This window comes from Plodia interpunctella, chromosome 21, assembly GCF_027563975.2.
Source record: "Plodia interpunctella isolate USDA-ARS_2022_Savannah chromosome 21, ilPloInte3.2, whole genome shotgun sequence".
Classification (NCBI taxonomy): domain Eukaryota; kingdom Metazoa; phylum Arthropoda; class Insecta; order Lepidoptera; family Pyralidae; genus Plodia; species Plodia interpunctella.
In genome coordinates, this window is record NC_071314.1 from 5,845,994 (window position 1) to 5,871,774 (window position 25,781).

The 25,781-nt window shown below is 33.1% G+C and overlaps 1 protein-coding gene across 10 annotated transcripts in view; it reads left to right on the top strand.

Moving 5' to 3' along the window:
• Nucleotides 1-25,781, top strand: part of LOC128679094 (uncharacterized) — a 232,604-nt gene that overhangs the window by 189,820 nt on the left and 17,003 nt on the right. For 9 of the 10 annotated variants that reach the window (XM_053761090.1, XM_053761094.1, XM_053761086.1 and 6 more), the window contains 5 exons: nucleotides 6,764-6,871; nucleotides 8,381-8,521; nucleotides 11,064-11,216; nucleotides 14,171-14,301; nucleotides 19,260-19,334. In XM_053761090.1, the coding sequence (XP_053617065.1) occupies nucleotides 6,764-6,871; nucleotides 8,381-8,521; nucleotides 11,064-11,216; nucleotides 14,171-14,301; nucleotides 19,260-19,334 (608 nt within the window). The remainder of the gene's footprint in view (nucleotides 1-6,763; nucleotides 6,872-8,380; nucleotides 8,522-11,063; nucleotides 11,217-14,170; nucleotides 14,302-19,259; nucleotides 19,335-25,781) is intronic. The other variant, XM_053761088.1, reaches the window with a different exon arrangement.

Here is a 25,781-nt window from a genome sequence, read left to right on the forward strand (position 1 = left end):
ACAAAACATGTCTCCATAAAATGTGAGATAGAAGTTCAAATCAATACACCCCGGAAATCGAACTCGCACACACCAACCTTCTCGCCATAAAACCAACCCGTGGGACCTTTAACATGGAAGCTATTTGGGCAGTGGCGTAGCTTGCATGCCTTGGATCAATATTAGTTGGAGAACCCATATGAAGGGTAAAGATTTCTCATAAAATATACAAAAATGCTTGCATTAAATTAAAGTAAAAAATAAAGTAGCTTCCTGCTCTCTGTCTGTCCCTATGTATGTTTAGATCTTTGATACTACGCAACGGATTTTGTAACGTTTAGAATTATTTCTGAGGAAGATTTAATGTGGGTAATTTGTTTGGTTTTGCCCGAGCGAAGCCGGGACAGGCCGTTAGTTGATTATAAATCATCATTTCCTCCTAGAAAGTGTATGATGGGAGAATCCGACAGAAACCGAAGTAGGATTTTGCTAACTTTCAGGCACACGCTTATAACATGGAAAAAATGTTTTCTTTTTACGTATGTTATTTCTAAATTAAAAACTCTACTACTATATACAAGTAAGATAGTTTTTTTATAATGTATTTTTCCCGGAAAACACAAGATTAACTGACATAACATCTTAACTTTTTTCTTACACGCGTTGGGTCCCCTGTAGCCCGGGGACCCCGTTTCATTGACACGGGAGATATAGCGGTAGTTACGCACCTGCAATTGGGCACCCTACTTTCGTGAAACTGTGTCATCTCTCTTGGGAACATTTGGTTGTAATAGTGTCTTTCGTTTTGGGGCAATCCACAATTTGTGGCAACAAAATGGCGGTTGTAGTGAAATAGTGTTATTTTTTAAAATTTCATTTATTCATTGCAAAACATTTGCGTAGAAAATTTTCACATTTGACAATGAATGAATTGTTTGTTAAATCTTGTTTTTTGAAGTTTATTCGTTTTCTAACCCTAAAGTACCTATACCTATTACTCACATTTGTTTTTAACTTTATATAAATCTACATTTATATAACTAAACTACTACTAATAATAAAATTATTTATTTATGCTCATGTAAGTACCTACGTACTTACATGAGCATACTAAGAACGACATATTATACGACACAGAGGATCCAAATTTGGCTACTAAATATTTTCTAGAAAATTTCCAAATGTTGTATAATCTTTGTTTTCCGGTAAAAATAGTAACTGTAAGAAACATTAATAAAAATAAATGGGTCTCAAAAGGAATAAAAAAATGCTGTAAAAGCAAAAGAGCTCTTCTTTGGAAATATAGAAAAAATGCATCATATGAAAATAAAATTAACTTTAAAAATTACAGTAAAAAATTAAAGAAAATCGTAAACTTAACTCAAAAGGCGCAAAACTCACATTATATTCATCAAGCCGAAAATAAGTCCAAAGCAACATGGCAAATAATAAATAAAAGAGAATATACTAGAAACTATATTACAAGAGTTGAAAAAGATGGTAGTATTATTACGGACCCTAAAAAAATTGCAGATGCTTTTAACTCACACTTCATCAATAAAATTGAATATTTATCAAAAAATTTGAATAACAAAGTTGATATACAAACACAGTCACAATCCATGTTCCTACAACCCATATCACCTGAAGACGTCATACGTATTATTACGACTTTGAAAAATAAAAATAGTACTGGACTCGACGGTATATGTACTAAAGTAGTCAAGTTTGTAAAAGAAGAGATAGCTCAGCATCTGAGTCATATAATAAATATGTGCATAGATGCTGGTATCTTTCCTGAAACACTAAAAACAATAGTTATCAAGCCAGTGCATAAAAAAGAAAGCAAACTCAATATGTCCAATTTCAGACCCGTAGCATTGGGATCTATATTCACAAAAATATTTGAAAAATATCTTTATGATGCTCTTTATAAATATCTGACAAAATACAATTTACTATGTGACGAACAAATGGGATTTAGGAAAAGTAGAACTATCAACATGGCAATATATAAATTACTTGACATTGTAATGCATAATGTAGATAATAGAACCGCGGTATGTGCACTGTATACAGACATGACTCAGGCGTTTGATTTTGTTAACCATAAGCGATTAATAAATAAGCTGCACGCATATGGAATAAGAGGGAATGTACTGAATCTTATATCATCTTATTTAGATAGCCGTGGTCAGCACGTTGAGATAAACCGTATCTGCACTGTAACTAATCAAGAACAAACTTATTTATCGGACCATCGTATCAATAAATTTGGAGTTCCGCAGGGCAGTGTGTTAGGGCCACTGTTATTTTTAATATACATTAACGATCTGCCCAAACATGTTAGACAACACATGGTATTGTTCGCTGATGACAGTACAGCTGTAATAAAATGTAATGACCCAAAGGAATATGAAACCGATATAACTAATGTATTACGTGATATAGTAGAATGGCTTGAGATAAATAATTTGAAAATTAATATGAAAAAATCTAAATTGATGCAATTCGCTCAAAGAAAGACAGTACAAAACTTAACTATTCATTATAATGGAGAACAGGTTGATGAAGTCATGACAACCAAATTTCTAGGGCTAACAATTGACAACAAACTAACATGGAATGGTCATACCGATAATGTTTGCAACAAATTAAATAAATGTGCGTACGCTCTTTTTCAGCTTCAGAAAAAAATAAAATTAGAGGCGTGTGTTGTAGCTTATCACGGCTTAGTCATGCCGATATTGCGATATGGGATAATATTTTGGGGTAATTCAAGGGATAAAGACATCATTTTTAAAGCACAAAAAAGATGTGTGCGATCAATGTGCGCTTTAAAAACTCAAGATAGCTGTGTGCCATATTTCAAATCCCTTAAATTACTAACATTTCCTTGTATTTATATATTTGAAATATGTATATTTGTAAAATTAAATCCGCACTTATTTAAGAAAATAAGGGACACGAGAAAAAGAAAGGACCGTGTTAGGCCACAATATGTACACAAACTGGTAGTTGGTGGTCACAATACGGCGTTATTAAGAAACAGTGTATTTGGCATGGCCCCTGTTATATATAATAAATTGCCAGAGAGTTTTAAAGATCTTAATTTTTTGAAGTTTAAGAAAACATTGAAACTTTTTTTATTAGATAAATGCTATTATACAATAAATGAATTTTTAAATGACAATTTATGATATATACCTACCTAATATGACAAGTATAAATAATTATTTTAATTTTAATTACTTTCTTGTTATTTTGTTTTTATTTTGCATGGCGATTGACAAACTTACAGTACTTATAGTTTAATTTTATTTACAATTAAAAGGTTTTTTGACTCTAATAATTTAATAATGATGACTCGTGAAATATAATTAAACATATAATCTTGATGCATGCCACACAAGGAAATAATATTTTTATAATTAATTAATTATTGTACATCCGCTCTCGGATAAAACATAGTGATACTAAAAACATGTGACTTATATCTGTAACACCTACCTATGTTTTACAATAAAGTTTTTTGAATTTGAATTTGAATTTGCATAAATAAATAATTTTAAGTGAACTTTAAGTATTTAAATAAATAAACGTACCTAAATAAACGTACCTAGATACGTTATAATAAATTAATAAATGGAAAAAATAATATGATTTCTTACAAATTTGTCTAACAAAATATAAATTGTTTTCTAAATCAATAATTATAAATTATTTTAATGTTCGTGAAATTTTAATGGTCCAATCCCTGTTTCTTATCACATCATAGTAGATGAGGTCAAACTTTTGTTCAAAATATCTCAAAAAGGAGAATTTGCAACTGTATCTAAAAGAAAATACCTACTACAATAACCGTAGAGTTCCCTTCAATATTAAATAGGAAAAGCTTGAAAACTGACACGTACGGTTGGTGGATATTGAAAAGGAAAGTTATTATTGGGTTTGACACGAGATCCTGTCGATCTTTACTCTATAGAAACGGTTGTGATGAGTTCTATTTCTTTTTAGATTATGTTGATATGGTTTGAACCAAACAAATTGCATTGTTCTTCGCGTAACTTATCGATTTTTCCGTTAGATTCCGTTTCCGAAGAAGAAAGAGAATTTACATAGATAGCGTCGTAGGCTTTCGGGCCCTGGGCTTAGGGTCATCACAGCCGAGAATGACCTAGAACGTAATGATGGGAGATTACTAGCTTTGCCCCCGGGCTGCGCTCTTATAAAAGGGTCACTTTTGTGCTTATTGGTACTATATTGTAAGTTGTTCATTATTGCACATTAGGTACTTATATTGTTAAGTATTTTTAGAATTATAGTAGAACCGCCTAAATGAGTCCTCGCCCGCGGAGTACAAGGGGCGCGGGGGTACGACGACGAAGGGGAACGAAAGAGGTGCGGGCGGCGGTCGAGCGTAGCGTGTAATACAAGAGGCGAAATGTTACTGGACATTTCTTGAGATATGTGAAGTCATAGTGGTTAGCGGCAAACAGGTGAAGATTTTTATTAAAAAATTAATAATGGCTATACAAAATTTGAATGAAACAACTGTAAACTATACAACGTGTTCCTTTTGTTATCCCATATCTCCATGGTATTAACGAGACCACGTACATGAATTAAATAGCATAAGCATTTTTCGATTATTGTTATTTTCAAATTTTTATTTTTCATACAAAACAATTCGATAAAAATGTGATTTTATGATATATAGGTATGATATGTAGGTAAAAAAAAGGTAATAAAGTTATGTATGTAATATTTATTTATGCAAAATTTATCAAAATTATAAATCAATCACTTATGTCCATAATATCAGTATCACTGGAACTTGATTCTTCACTTTCGAAACAGCCATCATCAGAATCATCAGAATCGTCTTGCACATTAATAATAAAATCAACAACTTCATCTAGTGCTCCATCATGTTTGCAATATTCGTCTTCGATTTTAATCACGTGTTTAACACAATTCTCCCATTTCTCTTTGGGATATTCAGCAAATAATCTCTCTAATATTTCTTTTTTCTGGTCCAAATTAGAGTCGATACTTTTTTGTGCTAATTGTCCTTTGATATCACCCCAGACCAACTCAATGGGGTTCAGGTCTGGGTGATATGGAGGCAAACGCAATACTTCGTGTCCGTTTCTTTTCAATACCTCGTCAATTTTGTAAATATCTTCTGTGAAATGGCTTTTAATTAATTTATATAAGTCATCTTTTCTAAGTTTTTCATCAAAAGGCACGTTATGTCGTCGTAGCCATTCTTGCATAGTTGGCTTGGTAGAAGCCATAGTTGGCTTTTTCTCTTCTCGAACCGAATGATAAGCTGCGTTGTCCATTACTATGACAGAATTTTGCGGTATATTAGGCATGAGCTTTTCATTTATCCATTTACTGAAATTTGCGAAATTCATAGAATCGTGATAATCACCTGTTTTACATTTGGATTTGAATATCACAAGGGCTCCGTCTACAAATCCAATTTGACCTCCACAATGTACGATGATCAAACGGTCCCCTTTACCAATATGAGATAGAACGCCAAGTTCATCCTTTGATTGCCAACATTTTGAAACGTTATGAGACGCGTTTACATAAGTTTCGTCAAGGTATAAAATATGTCTTCTTTCTCTACGATATTTTTTAATAGTATTTAGGTATTTCCACCTCCACGATGTGATATTTGGCTGTTCGATAAGGAGTTTCCTTTTAGATCCGCATTTCTTAAATTTAAAACCTAGATCATGTAATAATAGCCTTAAATATTCCCTGCCGCAGTGTAATATATTCTCTTCTCTAAGTACAGCGTTCAAAGTTTTCAGAGTAGGTATTTTTTTGAAAATTGTGTAAAACTGAGTGACTTTTCTTCTTACCACTCCTTTTGTGAAATCGTCTATTTCCACTCTTTTTCTACGAACCTGTTTTGGTTTTCTTGGTGATTTAAATCTCTCGTTGTCATTTAATGCTTTCCCTTGTTGTACAATTCTAGATACAGTCTTTTCTGATAATCCAGTAACTTCTGCTACAGTTTTATTTAAAGGTATATCTTGTTTATATTCATCAGAATTTGGGTCGAGTTTCTTTTTTCTAAAATATTCATATACGTTAAACGCCATTTGTTTGCACTGACTATTAATTCTATGTCCGAAAACATTTCGACTCATCTTGAGAATGTAATCTCATGTATAACTTTCACAAGGCGTCCGCAACTGTCAACACGTGTGATCGCTAACCGCGTAGCGAGCGAACTGAGTTTTTACAAGAATGCGCCCGCCGCCCGCACCTCTCTCGGTCCCCTTTGTCGTCGTACCCCCGCGCCCCTTGTACTCCGCGGGCGAGGACTCATTTAGGCGGTTCTACTATAGGCGCTTTGGTTTGAAGACATTTGCATAAACTTTTGCAAAATTTACAAAATTACTAAAGCACGAACCTTTTTATTTGACAAATCAACTTGGGGCAAAAATATTTTTTTTGTATGTATGTATGTGTGTGTGTGTATAGCGATTACTTTCGAACTGTTGATCTGATTTTGATGGAATTTAAAATGTATGGAGGATCTGTCAATAGAATTTTTAAGTTTATGGGGCATCAAAATCGGTGAAGTCGTTTTTGAAATAATAACAATTTTGTAAAAAAAAAAATCTTGTGTTCGCGAGGTCTAAGTTGGCGGCCAACAACTAGTTATATATAGTGACATATTTTTTGTATTTTATTTCCGTTTTCTTAAAAGATATTCTACGCATAATGTTAACAATGATATATCTATTTTCAACAGATCATGTGCCACTACTTCTGGCTGACGTGTGACGGTATCAGCGACGTGGTGTTCGCGCTAGACCTGGTCGTGCAGCTGCGGACTGGATATCTGGAGCAGGGGTTAATGGTAAGTGTTTTTAACCTTCTATTTAGTGTAGGTAATTGAGCTCCTCTCTCTCTCTCTCATTCTTTCTTATTCCCGATTACATTCGGGGCAATGGCGCCACGGAATCAGTCATCAAGTCAAAAATAAATATTACAATTTTGAAAGTACAGTGAAGTGCGGGTTTGCATTTTCACTTCTCATCATCGAATCGATTCCAAGTGAGACACAGCGAACCAATCACATTGCAGTGTGGTTGTCGTTGCGTCACAATGGCAAACCCTCACTAACCCCTCAGTTATGGTTTTACGATCGCCCGCCTGGCTGACGTCAATCATGTCACGTATTAAACGCGGGCGAAGCCGCGGACAAAAGCTAGTTTTGAATAACGTAAAAGCCCAAGTCACGAAAGCAGGTTTATCTCCAAGCCAAGTTAAACATCAAACTTAAACCCAGCCGCACAACTTTTAAGTACAACTTGCTAAATAAGTTAAGCAATAAGACTTATATTAAACCACTGAGAAAAAAGTTCTATTTAAAAATTTCTCTCTCATCGCATTTGCCTAGTTGCATTTGGGGCTGTGAAGCCGCGAAGCCCAGGTTCAGTGTACTAAATAATCTTAAAACTTTGAAGATTTGGCTGTGATTTTACAACCGGCCTGCCTGACCGCAACCCTCCTTGGGAATGCCATTGTTGCCTATCAACTGCTTAGGCTATGTATCCCTTAATCACCTCGTGGTCCTATTCTAGGGCAGAACCACACGCCACAATTTTCTTCTATTTAAAATTCTATATCCAACTTTCTAACAAAGTGCACAATTTAAACACATATTTATTAGTTACATTGTGATCATGCAAGGTAATATATAATTGAAAAATATATCAGGTCGCCCGGCAGCGTAACATATATTTTACATTCGCTTAACCACACAGGGCATGTGTGAGGTTAAGGTATCTAAGGATTTTCCCGGCTCCTCCTTCAGCCAAAGAACGTCGAAGCTGAGAGTCCGCGTTCCTTCGCTTCTCTTACTTCTACTACTACTACTCTGTAGTTTGTTCTTCTATAGCTATGCTCCGAAGTACTTCGTACAACGGAGTACCTACTAATTCCATACGGTCGACTATTTGATATTCTTATCTATGGGACTATTCGACAAGAGCATAGCTATAGAAAGATCTGTTACTACTTTTAATTCGCGTTGCATAATTATATACTAATAAACAGGTATTAAACGCGTACATACATTTTTTTTTTTAATTTCCAGACGTTTCTGATGTTGGGCGGTATGTGCGCGTTTAATACCTGTTGTTTAGTATATACGTTATCTCTCTGTTCTGGACATTTCATTTTAGATCTTGATACGACAACTCCTGACGTCTCTTTCAGTGGCATAACTCTTAATCGGTCTCCATGAAGACCGAGAAATTATATTCTTCTACACATTATAATAAGCAAAATAATATAGTTAATTCTCCTTTAATATCTATATACAATAGCGACTCACTTAATTCATTTATTTTGTACTTCCCAGGTGTACGATTCAAAGAAGCTGGCGAAGCACTACCTGACCTCCAGGCCCTTCTTGCTGGACATCGCTTCGCTGACACCCCTGGACCTCATCCAGCTGAAGATCGGCACCAACCCTATCATACGATTCCCTAGGTTTCTTAAGGTATTATTAGTTATTTTAATATCTCCATTGCAGGGGCCTTCCTTATGGATGATGAGGATGTACCAAGTCTAGTGATGTGCCGTTCCTATTATATTATCGGGAATGTTTCCCATTCACGTTCCCGGGAACGTTCGTTCAACACTGATGTATGCAATATGATCTCTATGACGATAATAAATAGCTTATATCAAAAATGTCATTTTTGTAAAAAAGCTATTCGATAAGGCATATCTAGTGATATCATCCATGGCAAACATTTTGTTCTCAAGTGAATTAGTGTACTGGTGGTGGCGATAGTTATCGCAAAATCCAGTCAAATGTATATAAAAGAAGACACCGATGACTGACTGACATATCAACGCACAGCCCAAACCGCTGGGTTTAGAAACTTCAAATTTAGCACGTAGGTTCCTTATGAGGTCTAGGGATGCACTAAGAAAGGATTTTACAAAATTGTCTAAGGGAGTAAAAACGAGGTTCAAAGTTTGTATGAGAAAACCAGAGTAGTTAAAGAATCTAAATATTTCACGGAAGGGAAAATCTGTCATAAATCTACCCATTTCGAATAAAACAAAGTTATTCCCTTAAATATATTTAAACAATGAAAGCATCCCTTTCGCTACTCAGTCGTTTAATAAAGCTTGTCACCCTTGAGGCAATTTGGAACTCCCGCTCACACTCCCGCGGGAATTCCAAGATTTCCTAAAATCGGTTCTCATTTAACGTTACGCTAAAATAAAGTGGGTTCGTACTTTACGTTTTTTAGATTTTGTTATTCTGATGCATATTCAGTTTTGATGACATACTTAGAAAACGAAAAGCCAGAAAGGGCATTCCTAATTGAAATGAAAGAGAAGGCAGAGGTCGGAGAACGGAGGACAGAATAAGATGGAAAATGCTCCACTGATAAGATCAAAGTTCCTAAATTAATTGATTGATTGACATACTTAGGGTGGGTTGCACCAGTAAACTTTAACGTTGACTCTTATCTGCGCGCCGCCGTCGTTTAGATAAAACGGGCGAAGTACTTTGTATTTTTGCGCAGGTTAACAACGTCACTTAAAAAATATATTGTTGTCGAAACGCGAAAGTTTAAAAAACACAATGATAGTGATTGTATTATAAAAGGTCAATAATTTATGTTTACTACATTCCATGTTTCATCCTCAGACCAAAGCGTCGAAACCCAATGTCTGCTCTGTATTATTCTTCTCCACTCTTCTATGTGAACCTTAATTGTCAGGTATCACATAAAAAATATCTAAATGACCTCGAATCGATTTCGGAGGAGCCGAAAACTATTGGCCTAACACAATAAAGGCAGATATTATAAGTTGATCTAATTTGACACGTGAGTCGGGATCAAACTTATTTTGTTCTTCGATGCTTTATTATTTTATTGACGAACAACTTTTGCAAAGAAACTATTAATATTTCTACGAATATACTGGCTTAGTACATTCCTTACCTTGCCATGATGAGTGTCAAGAAAAAGTTAAGTTAATCTTTGGAACCACAAACCAAATTAACGAGATTGGATAAACAAAAGCTGTTTGTTGCCTTCTCTTTTTCGTCAACCCAATCTAAGTGTGTTCTAAGAGTAGGAGCACCATTGTCGTTGACTTTATCCTCCGCGCTGCTGACGTTTCGGTAGACAATAGCGGACATTATGCTTTGCTACGCAGATTAAATTTAACATCAAAGTTGCCTAGTGCAACTCGTTCTAAATGTTTAAAATTATATTTTTAAATATTACTGTTATTACTGTGAGATGTTTTCGTAGCCACGAAAACATCTTACAGTAATAATCCGCATACCAATTAAAATCTAATTAAGAACATGTATCATGCAAAAGGAATAATTTTAATAAATAGTAATTAATTTAAGCTCTCAAAGTATTTTACAATAAACGAAGTTAATTAGGCGGATGAAAGAAGATCCCTTTCAAGCGTATGTTTACTTATTTAACGTATAGATAAATCATATTTGCTAACATACATATATTTATTTATTTACGTTTATAATTTCATGCACAGAATATTAAAACGCCTATCTGCACCCTAGCGCCACCTTCACATTTTATCAATTTGTTTAAATAAAAAAATATTAATAATTTAAACAATATTTAAAAAAATAGTTTATAACAACCTAATTTAAGTACTCACCGTCGCGTTAAGCTAAATTGGGAATTACATTTTGCCACCTTAACACAGTCTACTGTGAAAGATTTTGGTGGCCACACACAGTCTACGTCTACTAGTCTATGAAAGATTTTGAAGGCCACAGTTTTCGTTTTAGTAGACTGTGACTACATTGTGTAATGGAAAACTACAATACTTAATAATAAATTCCTTTATCTAATACAGAATAATTTGGAAAAAGGATTTTTTAGTTTTCACTAATAAACAAAAGAAATTGATAACAATGTGAAGGTGGCGCTAGTGTGCAGTTTCAGTGTGTTGGTGGATAGGTCGCGGTCTGTTTCACTGTCAAGTTCCCTCCGGAACAATCTGTGATTAGGAATATTGTAACCTATTCCCAGGTGTACAGAGCAGTCAGCTGCTATTACATAGTGGAGTCTCGCACGGTGTACCCCAACTTCTGGCGGGTCATCAACCTCATCCACATCCTTCTCATCCTGGCACACTGGTTCGGATGCTTCTACTTCTTGCTGTCTGAGGCTGAGGGATTCCAAGTAAGTAGTTTAAAGACGGCAAATAGGCTCAATTGACGAGTTCGTATGTTGACTAATATGTGCTCAAATTCGTTTTCAGTTCACATTTGTTACCAGTAATGCCGAAACTTAAATTATATAACTGCATCCTTACGTATTATAAAACAAAGTCTACTGCCGCGTCTGTCTGTCTGTTCGCGATAAACTCAAAAAATACTGCACGGATTTTCATGCGATTTTCACAAATAGCGTGATTCCTGAGGAAGATTTAAGTGTATGATTCATTACTTTTTAACCCGAGCGAAGCCGGGTTCGGGCTGCTAGTAGTTATATAACTTTAGTGCGCTTTGGCGTTACTAGTGAGGAATGCGTACTTAAACTTAATTATAAATTTTGTAGTATTCACTTTCGACAACATCTTAATGGTGACAAAAGTGGTCTTGTTCCTGCAACTCTAGAGGTTGTGTTCACACACGCGTTGCTGAATTTTGGTCTAGACTTTTGATATAGTACCTTATAATACATTACATCATAATATTTACTTATTTAAGCAAACTTAACCCAAAATATATTACGTAAAAGAGCACTTAAATCAACTTTACTAGACTATGTATTAACTAAAGATTTACCTCAGGATCAGACTTTATCAAAATCGCCTCATATCATCTGAAATTTTCAAACAAGTGTCAATCATACCAAACAAGACAACAAACAAGATCAGTCATTATTACAGAGTCAAAACATAAGTATACAAGACTAGATGTTGCCCGGGGCTTCGCTCCCGTGGGAATTTTGAGATAAAATATAGCCTATAGCAATCTTGTATAATGTACTTTTCTAATGGTGAAAGAATTTTTGAAATTGGCTCCGTAGTTTCGGAGATTACCTGCCTCAAACTCACAAACGCTTACCTCTTTATAATAATAGTATAGAATATGTTGGATGGTTGGATGATGGAAATATTTTTTTATTTTAATTATATTTTTTCCTCGCGCCTATATCTCGGTATAGAGCACAAATTGTTTATATATATATATATATATATATATAATCAACTACATATCAACCTCATCGAACCTACATATATATATATATGGGCCGATGAGGTTGTATATATGAGGTATTATATATAATATGAGGTTGACATATTTGGTTCTCCGATGAAAACTTCTAAATTAAAATAGAAAAAAAAAACGGAGTGCCGGCAGAAGTGAAAATCTGAATATTAACGTTGTACATTTTTGACGTCTTACGAATTTTCGATCAGGTCACGTGTCCTGACGCGAGTATAACATTTTTTACCCATTACAAAAAATGCACAACGCCGCTAAATAAGTTTTCACTTCAAAAATGACAAGGAATCCAATCAAGGCTGTGTCATATTTATTTTATCTATGGTTGTGTCCCTCATTTACTTGACAACTTATCATAAACAAAAACAGACCTAACCGATTCAAAAGATTCGAACTAAATAGTATTCCTTTAGGATCTACAAGGAAATTTTCTGAACAGGTTGTGGTTATTTCGATTCAGACATATGAAGCACACCCATTCGATTGAATAGCCAGTGAAAAGGGTCATATTTAAATAAAGATTTATAGACCCTTCGTCACGATACAGATCTCTCAGTCAGTATATTCTGGATCGAAGGACTCAGTAAAGTTCCCACAGAGTACGCCAGGTATGGAAGGATATATAAATTGTTTGATAAATTCATTTATTTATTACCACAATCACACACATGCATATCAATAAAATAAAAAGTGAAATAAAATATTTTTGAGGATTTAAGTGTGTATTGTTTATTACTCTATCACGCAAAATCTACCGGACGGATTGTTATGAAATTTGGTATAGCGGTGGAACATAACCTGTAATAACACATAGTGTACTTTTATCCCGAAAATCCCACGGGAGCGGAGCCCCGGGGCGCACCTGGTATTATAAATGCGAAAGTTTGTGAGGAGTTATGCTTGTATGTTTGTTACTCTTTCACTCAAAATCTACTGGATGGATTGTTATGAAATTTGGTACACGTCTAGAATATAATCTGTAATAACACATAGGGTATTTTTATCCCGAAATTCCCACGGGAGCGAAGCCCCGGGGCGTAGCTAGTATATAATAATTATTCAAACAATGGCAACCAGAACTTTTTAGGCTAATATCATCTTGGCTTTTACTCACAGACAAACAAAAACTTTACTGCGAAATTTTTAAATCAACTTTATCTAGATTGAAAAGTCTTATATTCTCTGTAACAAATAATATATATGTCTAGTGGGACTTTCCTTGATGTACGGTCATAATATTTGCTTTCGACATTACCGTGGCTCAAGTTAAAAGGATACTGTGTACGTCACTCCACGAAAGTAATGCTCGTTTATTTATACTGTTGTTTTCTGTTTGAGCACCATTAGCCTTGTCTGGTAAACTAGATTGAGTGTAATTCCTACGTATTATGAAGGAGGGGAGCAAATATTGTCATAAATTTCTTATGTTCCACTGCTGGACAATGCCTGGGCATTTATTTATTTACTAGCTGCGCCCCGGGGCTTCGTTCCGGTGGGAATTACGGGATAAACTCGTCTAGTATTTTGCGTCAGATTTGCCATCGAAATGAAATGAAGCACTTACAAGACTAATTTTATAGTTATATTTATAAGTTCAATATTTAATTACATAGTATAAAAAAGTTGCTTCCTGTCCTGTTGCTGTCTGTCTGTCCCTATGTATGCTTAAATCTTTAAAACTGCGCAACCGATTTCCATGGTAGTTTTTTAATAGATAAAGTGAGAAATAATATTATGATTGCACCCGGGCGAAACCGGGGCGCGCCGCTATTTATTAATAATTTAATAAGTTACAGTCATATCATAGGCCTTTAGACGACTTGAATAAAATCTAAAACCAGTTTTAGCAATAGCACACTCGAAAGTAAAGAACATGATTAATGACTTTATTTTGTTTCAAAGGGTGACTGGGCGTACCCCCACCGGCCTGGCGACTACGCGACCCTGACGAGGAAGTACCTTGGCTCCCTTTACTGGTCCACCCTCACACTGACCACTATTGGGGACCTGCCCACCCCTGAGACCAACTCTGAGTAAGTACACTCTTTGCCTTTCAAAAATTGTGATTGAAAATGGTTTTATATGTTTATATAATTATAAAAAATACTAATAGGTATATTTATTAAAAAAAGATAATCATGTATGTATATATTATAGAAAATAATAAAAGCATTGGTAACAGAAATTATAACGAAGATTTCAATAATAACAATTTAATAAAGGCCAAGAGAGATGTATGATAATAATGTGTTTATGATTTTATTCTAAGCATAATATAAAACACTATTGCGTAATATTATGCAATAGCGCTGACCAATTGACATTAGATAAAAATAATCTTTGAAAAAAAACAATATGTTAATATATTTTTAAATACACAAAACTATTTTGATTGATGACAGAAAATTCTTAAATTAGTTTAATATTTTTCTTTTCTTGTAAAGTCTAGTGCCTTCTTTTTTCAAATATATTTTTTTTGTTTAAGGTATACTGGATATTTTCAATATAATATGTCTTTAATAAAAGTTAAGATAAAATTAATAAATTAATTAGAATTATTTTTTTAGTTTGTTGAATACATAATTATTGTAGTTATTGAAACGAAAAATTGTTGCTTCATTTTTATTTATGAAACTGGTATATCACAATATCACTTACGAAAAAGATTAATTATTATTTATTAAATAAATAATAATTATTATTTATTAAATAAATAACAATTATTATTTATTAAATAAATAATAATTAAATGATAATAATATATAATACCACTTCTGTTTACTTATATTTTTCTAGACCGTTGCTCATAAACATAAAAAAAAAAAAACTATTTGAAAAAATTGTGCCTATCTTACTAATGTGAACATTAATTATATGAAGAAAATTGAGTAAATCTTCGAGAACTTTCTACAATATCGTGATTTGAATTAATTAATTAAACTTTTACTGAAATGTCACGGCGACTTTGCGAATTGTAACATTCTATTTAAATTCGGCAACCTCATTTTGGGTGTTAATTATTAAAATGGTCATTCCAAGGGATGGATTCTTCTGATTCGAAATTTATATGTTTCACGCGATATTCTATTGTTTAGGATTATATACACGTCACCATGTGTATATAGTATGTAAAATCCTGTAAAACATGTAAATTAGGTCAATCAATGTTGGCATTTGTTGTCTAATCAAGGTTCTCTTTGCAAATAAGTATTATTTTGTAACTTTGATGTCTATAGTTAATAGCTCTATACCTTTTTTCTAAGGAATAAAATATAGGTATTTCTTCAATGTTGGTATATTTTTAATTTAAAAAATAATCGTATCGATCTTATGTATCAATTATTATTGATTCTACTATTACAATTAATATTACTCTACATATTTGTAGAGTTCAGTTAGTACCTAACATATTCCCTAATGTTTCTCTATTCATTTCTCATTCTAAATGGTATCAATGGATAACTAAACCTTAACATATTATTTTAAAATAATTTTCATTCATACAAAATTGTTAGCTATGCCAAATCAGCGATACAACAAATGAGGAAACGCCACACAATTTCATTTGGAATTGTCTAGAAACACGTGGAAAACTCGTTAAAATTCTGTGGAATTCCGATAATTATTCCTTAATGATAAATTAAACACGGTTCAGGTTCATTAGGGCTGGGAGAATTTATAATAGGCACAAATGATTCCGCGATAAACTTTTATTCCAAAACATTTTTTTTTCTTTTTGTCGATCTATGATTACCATACTAATTGGTAAGGTAAACTCGACGATGAATGGAGATCACAATATAGCACTGAAAATCAGAGCAAAAAGATTCTCGTTATTTTTAGTACGGTCGTAAAAATATGGTCAGCAAATCAAGGGTCCAACTTGTTTAACAAGCTCGCCAATTAGTTTGACATAACAATAAGCGTTCAACTGCTGATGTCGACCGTACCGTTCATATGTTACGTAACTTAACAGAAAATGGCGGTCGGTCTACGGTGACGTCCGTTCATAGTGATGTTGTTAGGAGTTCGGCCATTAAGCACACATTATACACATAACATAATCTCACATCATTTCCTATGAAAAGAAAATAAATCAACCATTTTTCGCTCCTAGTCGAGGGTGTATCGGAATGATTGCCTAATGGACGCATTTTAAGGGCTTGAGATGAAGAAATTGTTCCTTATTATGACAACATAATGATTATGTAACTAAATTTTTAAACTAAATCTTTATGTCGTGTGATGAATGAAGAATTATCCAATTAGAAGACAGAGTTTGGTAGTATTCCATATTAAAATAATCGTCAAAAAATATTTACATACATTATAATATTGATGTATATAAGCACAATAATAATGGCAATATAAATTTATTTCTCCATAAAATATTTAAAAAATTGATATAGCTCAATAAACAAATTAAATAACCGACTCACGTCAAGTGTGGTAACCCTAGTTTCCAAATAGAAAACTCGGTCGCTATCCGCCAATTCGGTCAAATATGGCGACCCTAGCTCATTGTCTGAGTAATTAACGTCGAGTGGGTTATTCCTTAACAACGTTGAGATCGCTATTGAACTAGCAAGGGTAATTCTGAACGTTAATCTGGAGATCTATGTTTACATTCAAAGACAAAGTAAACTAAAGAATAATGAGATAGCATTTCCTTACGACTTCGGCCTATCAAGTGACAAAAACAATGCGTATTTTATCATATAGTATAAAATACTATCGTGTTGTATGAAATAGTGGTAATTACCAATGTTATTAAAAATATTTTAATTTCTATAGACCCAGGCACGCGATGAGGCACAGACAATATTAGCCCTTTAGTTCTGTCTTCTTGTGTATTTCTAACACGCGTTCCCCTTTCTTGTATGAGCGACACGAAAATGACGATGTCTGTAGGTTCTTTCTACGTTAACTTTATTACGTAGGTGCTTGAATACGAAATAAAAAGTGCTATGTAATTTATGCATTCACATAAGGAAACACGATAATTGAATATAATTTTAATTGATCAATGTTATTTATTGTTACGAAGTATCATATTATTTGCGTTTATTTTTTCATATAAACACATTGTCTAATAGAGAGAGTAACCAATTGACACTTTCTTAGTCAGATAAAAACAGATATTAATACAACTTATTATAGAAAAACAAAAAAAGTCTTAAGCTTATGGCTGTTTTTATTAAAAAAAAAAAAAAAGAAAATAAATATGTTGAATATAATGAGTCATGGATCCCGTTGTTGCGGAAAAACTCACTTTTCTTGATTAAATTCCCAGATTTCTCTAGAGACGGAAATCTTCATCATAAACATATACCTAAGCATTATAACTGTTCATTGTTTGTCGCCGTAAGAAATGCGTCTTTCTTTTAGAACTTGAGTATTTTGTATATACAAAATAAAATGGGGAATAATATCAAATTTATAAATTATATTTATAACTATATGGCCTATACTGTACCTGAAAATTGGGTATCCCGAGCTTAGTAATAACATCAAATGTTTAAATAAGTAATACAAAAAGTATTCCTACTGTTTTAGAATAATAATAACTTTTTTTTTTCAATTTTAATCCTAATATTAACTTTTTGACATGATGATGTTTTATTCAAATGATTGAAAATATTTTTTAATGTTTTTTACGATTGCTCTAAATTGTATTAAATTGGAATTTAGTTTAAAGTTTATTTAATTTAAATTTTACGGCACTAGCGTTTTATTCGTCACAGCTATCGACTTGTAGTGTGTTGAAAAACGTCATATACCTACTTACACATGAACACGCGCATGCTTCTCACACGATGTGAGATTATGTGCGACGCGAAGCGGATCACGATAATCCGCATCGCATGTTACGTCCAACATTTGGCATTAACCAACGTAACACTTGTGTGATAATGACACAATTTTAAGAAAGGGACCTAAAATGTATTGTAATTTGTTAGGTACCAACACGAGTAGACATACGTAGGTAGATGAAACGATCTAAATTAAGAAGATAAATCAAAATTCTATGAATCCCATATGACAGAAATATTTAAAGTATTATATTTACTCGGGTAAGGTAATGATTACAATAAAATATTAGATAGATAGACTGACATTTCAATCGGGGTTTATAGATAAATGCTTAGGTAAAACGGCAGTCTCAGACAAAAATAATTCCAAAATAGGTCGGCATAAAGGGCTGGAGATTAACATGTGGGCGAATATTAGGATTATTTGTGATATCCAAATATTTATTACAATAGTTTTTCATACCAACCCTTATATTTTTTTTAATCACCAAAACCAAAGAATTTGGTTTAAAAATTAAGCGCGTATTTTTGAGAATTACCTAGATTATTCTAATTTCAAATTTAAATGTAATGATTGTGTTTTGTACCAGCAATATTCAATCCATATTTGGTGTAGGTACTATTATTTCGACATTTATGATTATATAGTACTTATGAATAATTTAGTAGTTCGATAGGTATATATTTTGAAGGTAAACATTAACATTTTGTTAGATACTAAAATAACCATCGAGAGAATCTTCTTGGATAAAGCTATTCCAATCTTAACTTTAGCCAAGATTTTGTATTTTGAATTCTCGGTGTGAAGTTTACGTTACAGTAGGTAACTAGGGGATGATTTCAATAAGATATGCAATGGATTATATTTATTGACAATAAAATTTGAGATACTTATTAAAGTAAGTTTTTTTGAGATTTATGTTTGAAAAGAAAAAGGAAATTTTGACTAACTATAGTTACGATACGAATTTAATTTTATATTATATACTTACTTACCTATCACATTACACTATTAATAGGTACAATGTACTATAGTGCATATTTATTGTTCTTTTTTTTTAATATAAAAATTAACTCTCTGCTACTAATTTGATTACGAACCGTTTCTTTTTAATACGCACAAGTTTTTGTATTTAGAACTAACATAGAGTAAAAACTAACAGAAGGGTTGTTGCTAGCACGCAAGGAGGCCCCAAATTTCTGCCGCGGCGCGGGCTAAAGTCCCGCCTCCTCCAGTTCAAGTCAAACCGAGGGTACGTTTATATTTACACGCGATTGGTCAGATCATACAGTCTTTTATTCATTAAAAATATTATTGATACCAGTTTTCAACAATAAAAAAACCAAAGACAACTGTTTATCGAACGACAAATTCACCGCCATAGTTTAGCATTTAAACGGATATATAAAAACTTAACCAGCTTATTAAAATCTAGATCTGTAACTATTAGTTGATTACAAATCCATCAATATCCTTTATCCAGTCACTTGACATTGACAGCCGTTTTTTCAAGGGTTTAGGTGCCATTTGAGCTTGTAATAAATGTGAATGTGTGACCTCGAATAGGTAAGTACGTGAGTGACATATTTATCTTGAGTGTCTTGTATCCTGAGCTTCAATCGATTAACTCAGTCATGGTCTCACTGCCACATTATCTTGTGCTATTACTCGAAATGTTAACACTGCTCGCTCATCTTCTTGTACGAAATGTCAAAACCAATGCAGAATGGATTATTTGACATTTAAAATCGGAAGCTTCGTTAGATGAACGATTAGAAAGTGTACACTCGCCGCGAATGACCCGTGATTAATCTATGTCATGGCCATTTTTTAATTCTGTTTTAAAAACCGATACGTAAAAATAATTATTACATTTTATTTAAAGGTTAAGCTAATTCCGAATAAATTTTATGACTACGGTATTATTTTACAAGTACCTAACTTTAGATTTTATACGTAAATTTACCTTCGTAATAAAATTAACAATCGTAGAAGGTGTAATTAAAAATCTAATTAACTGAAATCTCTGTTAGAATTTCATAAGCTTAATAGCTAATTTTCATGAGATTATAAGATGCATAAAAGATATAATTACAAAATTTACTCAGCTTATATTCTTATTAATCATAAATATAACAGCTTCATCAAAAGCACTTTGCTTTTTAAAAGCACTCTTTCTAATCTTGATGGCATTTCTCGAAATTAAGTATTCTACATAACAACCTTATTAAATACTATACGCCTAATAATGGTGGTCAAAAAGTTTTCTACTCTTTATTTTCACTGTTAGAGTATACTAAAAAAGTTGTAAACAGTACCTATTGAAAATTTTATAAGTAACGAATCTATCAAACTAAATGGACTAGTAGAAAACATCTGCTATAATGGTATCCTCAAATTTTTCATACCTAAAACCATTTCTCAGTAAGTGCTTGGAAGTTCCACTTTATCAACTAAGTACTCGTCAACTGTGATATATCTCTTTCTTTACGATGTTACATTGTGCACACAATGCCATTTCTATTGTTTGATGGTCACTAAAAGGAAGTAAAAGTAGAGGTAGTTCGCGGGTAATTCATTTTTTTGCGAGACGAATCTTTCAGAATCACCAAATATTCAAAATATATTAAAATTAAATTATAAACAGGAAAACACACGTATAGTTCAAGATAACTCAAAATATACAATTTGCATTTTGATTTGTATAGAAATGTTGCTTTTGCCATTTACCTTCTCTATTTTACACTCTCTCTCTCTCTCTCTCTCATAATTACGTATTTTTGCTGTGACCCTCCGGTGCTTACGGTCCCGTATAAGAAATATTTATTTTAATATTCCGCGGTAAACTTACATCCTAAATGAAGTCAACCCTCTTTGAAAATGCTGATGTTGCCTATTATCCCATTTGTTAAGGCTTTTAATCATCCTCGTATGGAATATTCCTAGGTGGCCCAACATTTATCAGCTTCTGTGAGTTCAGTTCAAATCATCACCTAGAGTGGAGGTTTCCTTAGGATGTTTATTCTACTTAATCGGGCCTAATTAAACAAAAACAAAATGCCAGTAACCTATATTACAGCGACTAGTACTTCACATAAGTACGTAGTTACTTAAATAACATAAATTGGCCCTTACAAGAAAAGCCCTTGAAGCATGTTTTATCCATTTGTGAACTCACGAAAACTCAGGATCCGAAAAGCCTTTTTCTGTCATTTCACCGTTTATAGACCCTTACTTTAAAATGAACCAACAACTCGACCATGAGTTAAGGCTGATGTGACCACCTTATTTGCGTTATAGTGGGACACTCGTCGGAATTGTGTACACCGCTTTATATTTAATCTACACTATTCATCTATACTATCTAACTATAGGTTTATACTACTATTATAAAGAGTTAAGCGTTTGTGAGTTCGTGAGTACAAACTCAGAAACATACAAATGTTGGAGGCGGGTAATCTCCGAAACTACCAAACCGATTTTAAAAATTACCAATAGAAAGGTACATTATCTAAGATATATAAGCTATAAGCTATATTTTATCTCAACATTCCCATGGAAGCGAAGCCCTAGGCAACATCTAGTCCTTCATGAAAATGGTGAGAAGCGCGCGTGCCCCGCGATAGATTTTTAAATGTATATTGTTAATTTGATAGATTTTTAAATGTATATTCATATTATTATTTTAATAAATAGGCTATATATATAGGTATTCATTTTTGGGTTTTATTAGAACAAAATAACAAAAGCTTTAGTCCAACAAATCGATAGTTAATTTAATAAATAATTATTAAATTATCCCGCCCAAAACATAACATATGGTCACCTTAGTATTAACTGACCTTTTTCAAGTGTTCGGTATGTGTCTCATCTCACCATTTCAGTCAATCTTCCAGGTTTTACAGCCGATATATATATATTATATAATAGGTTCCAGTTTCTTTGAGGGTTTATAACTGTTTTTATTGGTTAGTGTCACTCAAATCTGAGAGCGTCGTTAAAGGACATAATGGAATAGTTGAATAGACAGTAAATTTCTGTTTAGATGTTCAGAACAGTGTCTTGACAGTACTGAATAAAACTGAAACGTATAATGGGATTCTCGCAAACGTTTTTCTCGCGAAAGTTTGTAAATTATCTATACTTAGCAATATTAAATATCTTTATGATAATCTGTAAGAATATACAAGGTTCTTGATCATATCATTTTTCATAAATTTACAAGTTTCTTGATTATAAGTTTCTGGAGCGGTTTGTCGAGCCAATAAAATTGACTTCGACCGCAGCAATAATTGACATCAATATTTATTTTACGAGCAGATATTTATTGTGGTTATGATCGTGAAAACATAGATTTAAAAATTAAATTCCTCTAAAAAAATATTGGTATGTACTTATATGTTAATCATAACAGAAAATACTACGTATTAAAATAATAGAGATTGAAGCAAATTAATATGGCTAAGTTCTAAACTCGTTCTAACCCTTATTCTAACCTAATTTACGCAGACAGAAAGCTATTAAAAAATATATTTTATGAGTTTTGTCAAACACATCGAAAGGGGCGGATAAGGTGAAACCGCTTCATGGGACGTTTCTGTAAGTTATTGCCCCCTAACTCAGGGGGTAAAGACTATATAGGGGTCGATTCTATATAGTTTAGTCATAAAATTAGGGCTCGGTCAAGCATAGGGTCAATGCGTTAATAAAATTAAATTCGTTCATCAATTTTCGGAGTCAACAAAATAAATTAAAAACGCGGGAATAAATTAAAATATTCATTACAAAATAGGCATGGAATTACATGAATGGATCAAAAAATATAGCCAGACATATTTAAAAAGTGGCTAAGTTAATCAACCAATCAATCTGCGCAAGGGCAGCAGGTATTTAAAAAGTTCACCCTATAAAATTATACATAATGAGGTGCTTTAAATATCATTACTTCATAAACATTGTAACAATTTTGTAACGCTTTTCTTGTAATGTTAGACTAAAAAATATGGGCATTCTTGTTTTGTAACCAAATTTCAGTACCTAAGTATCTAGAAAAACTACACAGGATAGTAAATCTTTTTTAAGAAGGCTCTGTCAAGTCTACATATCCTTCTGACTTACACGGATTTGAATAAGACCGCAGGTCTCAAACATAAGTACACATAATAACAAACACATATGTCCAAATAAGGGCCTTGCAGCTTGCAGCTGTTGATTAAATCCTAAATCGATTCTACAAAATTGGTTTCAATTTTTGTAGACATGTAAAATTTATTTTTACTCGGTAAGGATGGATTGCACCGTCAATTTTAACATTAACGTGCACAGAAAAACCAATCGATTCTACTGGTTTCAATTTTTCTAGACATGTAAAATTTATTTTTACTCTGTAAGGATGGATTGCACCGTCAATTTTAACATTAACGTGCACAGAAAAACCCACAGTACGCCATTATGTCTAAAGTTAGCGGCGCGCCGGTTAAATTCAACTTCTAATTTAATGATGCAGCTCAGCATACAACTAAACATTTGTATCGAGAATATGAAACGAAGCTAAAGACAAAGCCAAAGACAATAGAGAGGAAATTATAGAGCAATTACTTCTGGTCATTCGGCCTGAGGCGAGGGGTCACTAAGAATGTGTATCACGTGCCATCGATCCAGACTGCCCGTTATTACATTACTGTCTTAATTGAGGGAAAAGTGTGTGTGTTTTGTTCTATACAGTATTGGTTTTGTTATACATGTCACACATTCTTTGAAAAATTTTGAAAATAATAATGAGATGAAAAAATTCTGGAATCGACTGGGAATTGAACCCACGCCCCTATCTATCCGGGACAGTGGTCTTAAACACTGAGCTATCGAGACCATGCCAGTTTGGCCAAATTAATTCATCTAAAGTATTGGACATTTATAGTATTGGCCGCAAATTATCGCAATGTCTCTTGTAAATAAAAAATAAGTTGTAACAAATTGTAGTAACACCACAGGTTAGACAATACTTCCAGTAGTAATACTAAATTGAATTTTGACTTAGTGCTTCAGCTCATGAAGAGAGTAATGAATGAAGAAATGAATGAAAGTCAGATTTGCCAGGATCGTGGCAAGTAGAAATCTGTAATAAAGTTTAGGGTTAATTATTACATACAGGTGTGATAATAATTATGAATCTATGTAATTATTAAACACAATGTAGCAGTACAAATTTTGTCATCAAAATAATACAAATTTGTTTAAAAATGAAAAAAATATATGTCATAAAATATTTATTAGTTATTTAACCCCCAATCAATAAGAGGTATTGGGGAAAGCTCGTAATAATAATCAATGAAAGTACCTAAGCCTGTTCAAACACAATACATTAATACAAACACATAAACTATGTACTCTAATAGACAAGTATATTTTTTATTCCTTGGACTGAGAAACTTCAGAATTACATACGCGAGCTAAAATGCTTGAAACAGCCAGCCATTTGTTACAAGACGGTGCAGTTTAAATGTAGATACCATTCAGACAGTCACATAGTTCAGAGAACGTGCAACATGGCGAAAACAGCTGTTTATTTTTAACGTTTGCTTGCTTTTATTTACTCTAACTCAAATATGTTTACTGCAAGAACTGTGTAGTTACAAGTTATATAGTGACACATAAAATTTTCAACAGCCCTTACAGACAAGCAATATACTCAAAGTATATGTGTGATTTGATTGAGATTATAGGTACTCGTATTATGTGTTATGAAGTTTACATCGTGTTTTACTCTAGTTTTTTAATCATGCATTCTTCTCCCTAATTTAGAGCAATAAAAATATTTTACATTACTATATAGCAAGTGGACAGTTTCGCAACTGGACAGATTCTTAGGTGGACAGAACATACACAGTTTGTACAGTCCATAACATAACGATAACCTCTTGTACAGTCGTTTACGTGTAATATTGACATGATCCTATTTCATGTACATTTACTAGCTATTGCCCGCGGCTTCGCACGCGTGTTGAGATGAAGAAAATCATGACGCGAAAATAAAAATTATTAAAATGTTTTAAGACATACTTACATATAACCTCAGCACTAAGGCAAGTTTGAATTTAAATTATGTTCAACTTTAAGTCAGATAAAAACAGTAATCCTCAAAGTATTATTATAAGTAGGTACTATAACGGTGAGTAATGGTTACAGCTATAACATGAATTTTATTGTTGTTCTCAACATTCGTCATTTTAACACGGCAATAAAGAGAGAGATTCATTTTCAGAGTTCATTTTGTTGATAGGTTGTAGTTGTAATGGTTTCACCAAGTAACTTATTAGGTGTGAAATATTATTTAGGAAAAATAAACAACCATTGATAGCCATGATAAAAATTGTTGCTGAAATGGCGCTTGTGACAAAACCTACAAAATTACATAAAAGGAACGTACAACTAAACTGTGGACTTTGCTTATTGGTTGATTTGGTTTTCTACAATATGACACGGTTTTACCAAAACATGTTATAAGGCCCATTTCTTACTTTTCCTTCTGTGAGATTTAAAAAAAAGGAACTTCCCTGCCAGATCTTATAAAAGGAAAGGAAGTAAATAAAATGATACGTGTGCGTAGTGCAATGCTATTTACACGTCTAAACCGAGTCGATTCGAAGAGAGACGCAGCTAACCAATCACATTGCGCTATTGTGAGGTAACGACAACCACA